Source organism: Ammospiza caudacuta, chromosome 17 (assembly GCF_027887145.1).
Source record: "Ammospiza caudacuta isolate bAmmCau1 chromosome 17, bAmmCau1.pri, whole genome shotgun sequence".
Lineage (NCBI taxonomy): Eukaryota > Metazoa > Chordata > Aves > Passeriformes > Passerellidae > Ammospiza > Ammospiza caudacuta.
Window position 1 is genome coordinate 17614116 of NC_080609.1, and position 9661 is coordinate 17623776.

Below are 9661 nucleotides of genomic sequence, written 5' to 3' on the forward strand. Positions count from 1 at the left end.
GCAGAGCCCCTACCGGAGCGCCCCATCGGCACTCGGGGCAGGAGGCGGTGAGGAGTGTAGCCCGGGAGGAGTTCCGGGTCGTCTTTGCGGCAGCAGGGCGGACTAGGGAGCGGCGGCGATTTGGTGAGGAGAGGGCTCGGGAGCGGGGAGGGCGTGCAGCGCCCGCTGCGGGCTCTGGGTGCCTCTTCTACCGCAGTGCTTCCGCTTCTGCGGGGACTTGGCCTGCCCCGACTGGCCGAGATCAGCACCCTGGCCAAAGTTAAGTGCCCGCGTCCCTCTGCCCGCCCTCCGCCTGCTGCGGGCCCGCTGCTCACCCTCGTCGTCGGATGTTATAGATGATAAAACAATATTGGCTTTCACATTCATAGATTAGCTTTTTGCATTACAAGTATTTTGATATGGTAAAACTTATACTTACTTTTAACTGCTTTGTATAGTGTAATATGCCAGTTTATGTATGCACTGTATATTTCATATGAATAGTAGCCTGATAAATATATCGTAGGCTTTAGCAAAATGTTGAAATAGAAACTAAAGTACTTCTATGTAACTAACTCAGAAAATGGTGTAAAGCAATTATTCTGTTTATTATAACTGCAGACTGCCCCTACCAAGTGATAATAGTGACAAAAAGAGCTTAAGCATCCAGGAAGCATTTATCGACTCTTATCGGTATTATCAGGGAGTGCGAAGCAACAGGATAAAACTACAGGAAGAAATAAAATGTGTAGACCTCATTTACAGAATGTTCTGCAGACAAGTCAGAGGTTAAAACCAAACAAGAGAGTTCCTGGAACATCAAAAAGTCAAAGGAATGTTTGAATAATGTGTAAGTTAATGAATATGCATGTAACCTCAGCAATGTAACAGTATATAGTGAACATGTTTTTAAGCTACCTCTGTGCTCTTTGGCTGTGTGCTAAAAGCATCCCAGTGCTGGATTATTTTGTCCTTTTATCCTTTAATAAACTTTTAAAAATTTTAAAGAATGAACTCTGTTTATCACATCAGTGAAGCTTAAGCTGATCTGCATCCAGGTGTTTTGGGACCTGCTGGGGCAGGCCATCGAGGTAAGTGTGGGGCTACTGCAGTGGAGGCCAAGTATTTCAACACAATAGCATAATCAGCAACGTTAATTAATTTTGTGTTCCTCATGCAAGCCTCAGCCTTAAGAACTCTACCAGCCTCTAATAGGATTAATAATACGCATAGTAAGTGTTACTAGTATTAATATTTAGGTAAGGATTGTTAGTGTTAACACTGGTACTAAGTATGTTAGCTGGCATTTACTGTGAAGCTCTGCTCTCCCACAGTATGACAAGGTCCTGAAGCTGTTCTCAGGTGCACAGTTAGGTGAGCACTGCTGTCCTTACCACGATCCCCCGATGGAGCCATGCTCCAGAGACGGGCAGCAATGAATCTGCAGGTGCCTTCCCAAGGTGACAGAGCTCGCCCTCCTTCCCATCTGCAGTCAGGGGATGTGAAGGCAACCATTGCTGTCCTCGGCTTCATCACCTCCAGTGCAGCCAAGCACAGCATAGACAATGAGTCTCTGTCAAGTGAGCTGCAGCAGCTGGGACTGCCCAAAGGCAGGGGAAGCCCTCAGGGTGGCACCATCAGCCAGACCTGCTGGGATGTTGCTTACAGTTCCCAGCCCTGCCTTCTTCACACCCAGATGGAGGGCAGGCTGCCTGCTGTGCTGTCCTCCATCACCTCCCTTCTGTACCATCCGTCCCTGGGGGCTCCTCAGGTGCTTTGGTGAGGTTTGGCAGCTGCAGGTCTGGTGTGAGCAGAGGGATTCTTCTCTTGTCTCCCCTCATAAGCAAAGCATGCCAGCCAGCTGTGCTGTTTTACATGTCACTGACCCACAAAATTGCAGGAGACTGAGGACTCGTAACAGGTGCAGGACAGGTTCAAAAGGAACTTGGGACAAAACCTCTGTCTTTGTCAGTCCAAAGGGACAGCAGAGCTCACATCTGCTCACAATAATCCTCTGGAGAGCGGAGCAATGTTTGTATGGAAAGATGACTGGGGGTAAAATCAGTGGGAACCGAGTTACATTTGTATCCTAACAGGAGCTATAATGGGACAGAAATTTTACGGTAAAATACAGGTGCTGTTCCCAGGATGGAGCTGGGTTGGCATGCTCCACAATGATTCCCCATACAACCATAAGGACCTGCTAAGGGGGGTGGAGTGGAATGGGGCACCACAACCAGGCTCTGCCAAAATCTTTGCAGGGGCAGCTACTCCATGGTACTTTGAAGCTTATTAACTGCATAGCAAGGGCTATTTGGCATATGTAGGAACACTTTCCAACCTAGCATCTGAAGACCAATTTAGAGGAGGCGCCTCTAAGTCGAAAGCCAGCCAGACCTTATGTTCTTAGCACCATTCATTTAGAAGAAATCCTGTTACATTTGCAAATTTAAGAGATGACACCCCCATTCAGACCATGGCTCCTGGGTGCGAACAATAGCTCTTCAACAGCAAGGAAATCTGCATGCCCTAGTGTCTCAAGGTCACTTCACCTGAGAGTCCAGAGACCCAAATCCAGCCAGAGTCCTAGCTCCCAGAAAACTTCAGCTATAAGAAATCCTTCAAAGTGCGCAATTCTAGGAGTGGAAATCCTACAGGAAACACGAGGCTTCAGGCTCCAAATGGAATCTCTTTTCCACACAGTGGAAAACTCAGCAAGCCCTTCTGGCAAGACCAGTTCACAGGAGGCCCACAATTCTCAAGGGCCAGGCTTGAGAGATCCGACTCCATGGAAGCTTTAATCTGAGAAAAATCCTGTGATGTTGGTACTTTTAAAAGGCAGAATGGCACATTTAGACCCTGGCTGATGCTTTGGAGAGTGATTCCTTTACACAGTAAATAATGATTTCATTCCAATGTCAGTAGGTCACTTTGGAAACAGCCCCTGAAACTCAAGACCAAGAAGAGCCATACTTCATGGCAGCTGCCATCTGGGAGGAATCCTATGACATTTGTGATTCAAGAAATTGAACCCAAAATTTCAACAGCTGATATGCAGATGCAAAAGACTACTGTTTTCCTGTATTTTACCCTAAAATTTCTGTCCCATTATAGGGGACAAATGTAGGATATTTGTATCCTACATTTGTATCCTACATTTGTATCCTGTTAGGATACAAATATAACTCGGTTTCCACTGATTTTACCCCCAGTCATCTTTCCATACAAACATTGCTCCGCTCTCCAGAGGATTATTGTGAGCAGATGTGAGCTCTGCTGTCCCTTTGGACTGACAAAGACAGAGGTTTTGTCCCAAGTTCCTTTTGAACCTGTCCTGCACCTGTTACGAGTCCTCAGTCTCCTGCAATTTTGTGGGTCAGTGACATGTAAAACAGCACAGCTGGCTGGCATGCTTTGCTTATGAGGGGAGACAAGAGAAGAATCCCTCTGCTCACACCAGACCTGCAGCTGCCAAACCTCACCAAAGCACCTGAGGAGCCCCCAGGGACGGATGGTACAGAAGGGAGGTGATGGAGGACAGCACAGCAGGCAGCCTGCCCTCCATCTGGGTGTGAAGAAGGCAGGGCTGGGAACTGTAAGCAACATCCCAGCAGGTCTGGCTGATGGTGCCACCCTGAGGGCTTCCCCTGCCTTTGGGCAGTCCCAGCTGCTGCAGCTCACTTGACAGAGACTCATTGTCTATGCTGTGCTTGGCTGCACTGGAGATGATGAAGCCGAGGACAGCAATGGTTGCCTTCACATCCCCTGACTGCAGATGGGAAGGAGGGCGAGCTCTGTCACCTTGGGAAGGCACCTGCAGATTCATTGCTGCCCGTCTCTGGAGCATGGCTCCATCGGGGGATCGTGGTAAGGACAGCAGTGCTCACCTAACTGTGCACCTGAGAACAGCTTCAGGACCTTGTCATACTGTGGGAGAGCAGAGCTTCACAGTAAATGCCAGCTAACATACTTAGTACCAGTGTTAACACTAACAATCCTTACCTAAATATTAATACTAGTAACACTTACTATGCGTATTATTAATCCTATTAGAGGCTGGTAGAGTTCTTAAGGCTGAGGCTTGCATGAGGAACACAAAATTAATTAACGTTGCTGATTATGCTATTGTGTTGAAATACTTGGCCTCCACTGCAGTAGCCCCACACTTACCTCGATGGCCTGCCCCAGCAGGTCCCAAAACACCTGGATGCAGATCAGCTTAAGCTTCACTGATGTGATAAACAGAGTTCATTCTTTAAAATTTTTAAAAGTTTATTAAAGGATAAAAGGACAAAATAATCCAGCACTGGGATGCTTTTAGCACACAGCCAAAGAGCACAGAGGTAGCTTAAAAACATGTTCACTATATACTGTTACATTGCTGAGGTTACATGCATATTCATTAACTTACACATTATTCAAACATTCCTTTGACTTTTTGATGTTCCAGGAACTCTCTTGTTTGGTTTTAACCTCTGACTTGTCTGCAGAACATTCTGTAAATGAGGTCTACACATTTTATTTCTTCCTGTAGTTTTATCCTGTTGCTTCGCACTCCCTGATAATACCGATAAGAGTCGATAAATGCTTCCTGGATGCTTAAGCTCTTTTTGTCACTATTATCACTTGGTAGGGGCAGTCTGCAGTTATAATAAACAGAATAATTGCTTTACACCATTTTCTGAGTTAGTTACATAGAAGTACTTTAGTTTCTATTTCAACATTTTGCTAAAGCCTACGATATATTTATCAGGCTACTATTCATATGAAATATACAGTGCATACATAAACTGGCATATTACACTATACAAAGCAGTTAAAAGTAAGTATAAGTTTTACCATATCAAAATACTTGTAATGCAAAAAGCTAATCTATGAATGTGAAAGCCAATATTGTTTTATCATCTATAACATCCGACGACGAGGGTGAGCAGCGGGCCCGCAGCAGGCGGAGGGCGGGCAGAGGGACGCGGGCACTTAACTTTGGCCAGGGTGCTGATCTCGGCCAGTCGGGGCAGGCCAAGTCCCCGCAGAAGCGGAAGCACTGCGGTAGAAGAGGCACCCAGAGCCCGCAGCGGGCGCTGCACGCCCTCCCCGCTCCCGAGCCCTCTCCTCACCAAATCGCCGCCGCTCCCTAGTCCGCCCTGCTGCCGCAAAGACGACCCGGAACTCCTCCCGGGCTACACTCCTCACCGCCTCCTGCCCCGAGTGCCGATGGGGCGCTCCGGTAGGGGCTCTGCGGGGGTCTTTTCGCCGGGACCTGGGCACGAGAGAAGGCCGGAGAAGGGGACGGGGGTTTGGCGAGCGCCGCCGCCGCCGCCGCCGCCGCCGCCGCCGCCGCCGCCGCCGCCGCCGCCGCCGCCGCCGCCGCCGCCGCCGCCGCCGCCGCCGCCGCCGCCGCCGCCTGCGAGCCCTTCGGGCAGCCCGAGCTCCGCCCCACGCTCCCACGGGCCTCAGCCTGACGGCTCCTAAGCCTGCCAATCACGGCCCGCCTTTCTCCGTCCGCCCTGTCCAATCACAGCCGCCCTTTCAAACCGGAAGCGGTCTCGCCGATCTCAGCCCGCTCAGTCGCGGCTCGCCGCCTCAGACTGGCCCCGCTCGCCCGTACGTCTGAGGCGCCGCTCCCGCCACCGCCGCTTTGGGAGCCGGCGGAGCAGCGTCCCCGCTGCCGCTGCCTCGGCAGGCGCTGTTGCGGACGGGAAGGGCGGCCGGGAGCTTCCAGTTCAGGTCCTGGTCGGGATCAGGTTCTGGTCCAGGGAAGCGGGCAGGCGGCGGGCAGCGGGCGGACGCGGCCACAGCAATGGCGGCGGCGGGAGCAGCGCTTGAGGGGACCGCGGGGAGTCGCGGAGCGGAGCGCGGCGGGAATGGGCGGGCTGGGATTGGTGGAGCCGGCAGGCGCTGCCTCGGGTTGTGATTGGCTGGCTGTCCGCCCGTGGGGCATAAATAGCGGGCGTTGGGGCGCCATGGCGTCAGTTCGGCGGTGAAGCTGGGAGCGACAGGAGCTGCGGATGCGCGGTCCGAGGAGCGGCGCTGCGCCAGGACGGGACCCCCGCGGCAGCTGATCCGGGGAGCGCTGGTGAGCACGGACGCGACGCCTGCGGCCGTATCTGGGGCCGGCCGTGTCCAGTTCTTTCTGCCGCGCCCTGCGTGGCTCGGGTAGCCGGCGGCTGGTGTGGGGCCTGGAGTGGCGCGGTGCGGGGGGGGGGGGGGGCACTGCCTGCTGTCACTGGGGGCTGGAAAGTAGCCGTTTCGCGGTTTCTGGGTTTAAAGAAATGTTCAGAATACAAGGAATAAAGCTTGTTTTTTTTATTTTTATTACTTTATTTTGTTTTTACTTGTAATGTTTTTTTTCTTAATTGTGTTATTTTATTATTGCCCGTTTTAATACATCTTTTTGGTTTGATTTGTTTTCTTTACTAGATATCTCATGTTAATTCGGTAAGGGTTGTGGGACTGGGGCTGAAGCACCAGTTGTGAGAGCAGTGGGGACATAAAACCCCAGGGTGTGGGATAATGATTTTGGCATGAGCCAGGCCCAAAACAACGTGGAGTGGTGGAAATGCTGAGGCTAGATAAATGCCATGGGAGGAAGGCATGGAGCTGCAGCACAGGGCCTGCAGGTTATGCCTGGGGGTTCCCAGCCCCTGCCCTGTGGTACCAACAAGGGGCTGAGGGTGTGGGGGCTCAGAGGGTTCTAGGGCCCAAGAACCAGCCCAAGAGTGCCTTTTGGGATGGGGGGGGCAGGAGTCCAGTGGCTATTGCCAGCCCCTGGAGCTGCCTGAGGGGAGGTGAGGAGGCCTTTGTGCAGGTGCTGGGCTGAGAGCCAGGGTGAGGGGGAGGGTGGATGTTGAGCTTCAGGCCTCCAGTGTCCCCAGAGTTGGGATGCCACTTAGGGTTGCCACTTAGGGCTGGGTGGGTGGATGGGACAGCTTCTAGAGATACTGAAATTGTAATGATGGCAGTAACTGATTTGTGGCCTTATCAACAGCCCCAAGGTGCAGTGAGAAGCATGAGCAGCTTTTAGCTGCAGCCAGTAGGAAGCTGAGGAGTTGGAGCTGAGGCAGCAGACCTGGAGGAGACAGAAATATGGTAGGGTTTGGTGTAAAACCCCCGTGGGGCTGGGATAGGGATTGCGGAGCGTGGAGGTGAACTGCATGGTTGGAATTGAAATTGCTGTAAGGGCTGTGATCAGAGCTCAAGAACGAGAGCTAAAAGAAAGATCCTGTCCTGAGAAGCACAAGTAGTATTGTGTGGCACTACTGTGAAGATTTAGAGCAGAAAGTGCAAAAGAAGAGCTGGCAGTTAAATAAAGCTTGTGGGACTGGAGCTGAAATCACTGGGGCCGGGGTGGGGACTGCAGTGCTGCAGAAAGAGTCACTGCTACAAGTGATACTCACTGTGGATCTGAGGACTAATCGCAGAATGGGACACAGCTGCAAGAAGAGAGCTGGCAGTAAAATAAAGCTTCTGGGGAAAGAGCTAAAAGGGCTGAGATCACTGGGCCTGGTCTTGTCATTGTGCGACTGGAATTGCGGCTTAACACATCGCAGCAACCTTAGGGCTGGTACCTGAGACTGTAGCGTTCTTGCGCCGACATCACTGTAGGCCCGTGACATGGGTGCAGGGGCTGGGTATTGCCGCTAATAGTAGAACCGGATGTGCGGGGTGGCGAAAGGGAGGCTGGAAGCTTGCGCCTGAAAACCCCGTCGATGGCAGAATATTGTCTGCGCCTGTGATGGCACCTCTTGGGGCGCACTGTGGGGCTGGGAAGTGGACTGCAGGGCTGGCAACGTCAATGGAAATGGCAAAGGCACTAGACCTGTGAACGGGGCTGTGGGCATCCAGGAGAACTTACGCACGGGGTGGCAAAGTGACTGGGGACTGCTCGCTGGGGGCTAAAATCACTGCAGGGCTAGCATATGGATGGTGGGGTGGGCTTTCGGAGGCTGGTGCGGGAGCTGAATTGTTTCCAAGCTGGAGCCAAGAGCCAGATGCTGGCATTTGAAGCTGGAAAAACACAGAGCTGGAGCTGCAAGAAGAGAGCTGGCAGTAAAATAAAGCTTCTGGGGAAAGAGCTAAAAGGGCTGAGATCACTGGGCCTGGTCTTGTCATTGTGCGACTGGAATTGCGGCTTAACACATCGCAGCAACCTTAGGGCTGGTACCTGAGACTGTAGCGTTCTTGCGCCGAGATCACTGTAGGCCCGTGACATGGGTGCAGGGGCTGGGTATTGCCGCTAATAGTAGAACCGGATGTGCGGGGTGGCGAAAGGGAGGCTGGAAGCTTGCGCCTGAAAACCCCGTCGATGGCAGAATATTGTCTGCGCCTGTGATGGCACCTCTTGGGGCGCACTGTGGGGCTGGGAAGTGGACTGCGGGGCTGGCAACGTCAATGGAAATGGCAAAGGCACTAGACCTGTGAACGGGGCTGTGGGCATCCAGGAGAACTTACGCAGGGGGTGGCAAAGTGACTGGGGACTGCTCGCTGGGGGCTAAAATCACTGCAGGGCTAGCATATGGATGGTGGGGTGGGCTTTCGGAGGCTGGTGCGGGAGCTGAATTGTTTCCAAGCTGGAGCCAAGAGCCAGATGCTGGCATTTGAAGCTGGAAAAACACAGAGCTGGAGCTGCAAGAAGAGAGCTGGCAGTAAAATAAAGCTTCTGGGGAAAGAGCTAAAAGGGCTGAGATCACTGGGCCTGGTCTTGTCATTGTGCGACTGGAATTGCGGCTTAACACATCGCAGCAACCTTAGGGCTGGTACCTGAGACTGTAGCGTTCTTGCGCCGAGATCACTGTAGGCCCGTGACATGGGTGCAGGGGCTGGGTATTGCCGCTAATAGTAGAACCGGATGTGCGGGGTGGCGAAAGGGAGGCTGGAAGCTTGCGCCTGAAAACCCCATCGATGGCAGAATATTGTCTGCGCCTGTGATGGCACCTCTTGGGGCGCACTGTGGGGCTGGGAAGTGGACTGCGGGGCTGGCAACGTCAATGGAAATGGCAAAGGCACTAGACCTGTGAACGGGGCTGTGGGCATCCAGGAGAACTTACGCAGGGGGTGGCAAAGTGACTGGGGACTGCTCGCTGGGGGCTAAAATCACTGCAGGGCTAGCATATGGATGGTGGGGTGGGCTTTCGGAGGCTGGTGCGGGAGCTGAATTGTTTCCAAGCTGGAGCCAAGAGCCAGATGCTGGCATTTGAAGCTGGAAAAACACAGAGCTGGAGCTGCAAGAAGAGAGCTGGCAGTAAAATAAAGCTGGTGGGGAAAGAGCTAAAAGGGCTGAGATCACTGGGCCTGGTCTTGTCATTGTGCGACTGGAATTGCGGCTTAACACATCGCAGCAACCTTAGGGCTGGTACCTGAGACTGTAGCGTTCTTGCGCCGAGATCACTGTAGGCCCGTGACATGGGTGCAGGGGCTGGGTATTGCCGCTAATAGTAGAACCGGATGTGCGGGGTGGCGAAAGGGAGGCTGGAAGCTTGCGCCTGAAAACCCCGTCGATGGCAGAATATTGTCTGCGCCTGTGATGGCACCTCTTGGGGCGCACTGTGGGGCTGGGAAGTGGACTGCGGGGCTGGCAACGTCAATGGAAATGGCAAAGGCACTAGACCTGTGAACGGGGCTGTGGGCATCCAGGAGAACTTACGCAGGGGGTGGCAAAGTGACTGGGGACTGCTCGCTGGGG

The 9661-nt window shown here is 52.7% G+C and overlaps 2 protein-coding genes across 2 annotated transcripts; one reads left to right on the plus strand and one right to left on the minus strand.

Moving 5' to 3' along the window:
- Positions 1–825: 825 nt before the first annotated feature.
- On the plus strand, positions 826–1582 carry LOC131565054 (COMM domain-containing protein 4-like; the record flags this gene model as incomplete). The annotated part of the gene is made up of 4 exons (XM_058815711.1): positions 826–829; positions 1012–1070; positions 1314–1348; positions 1447–1582. Coding segments are annotated over exons 1-4 (234 nt in total), but the record flags the coding sequence as incomplete, so codon positions are not given.
- Positions 1583–3637: 2055 nt separating this feature from the next.
- Positions 3638–4394, minus strand: LOC131565055 (COMM domain-containing protein 4-like; the record flags this gene model as incomplete). The annotated part of the gene is made up of 4 exons (XM_058815712.1): positions 4391–4394; positions 4150–4208; positions 3872–3906; positions 3638–3773 (listed from the first exon to the last, which is right to left on the minus strand). Coding segments are annotated over exons 1-4 (234 nt in total), but the record flags the coding sequence as incomplete, so codon positions are not given.
- Between the last annotated feature and the right edge of the window lie 5267 nt (positions 4395–9661).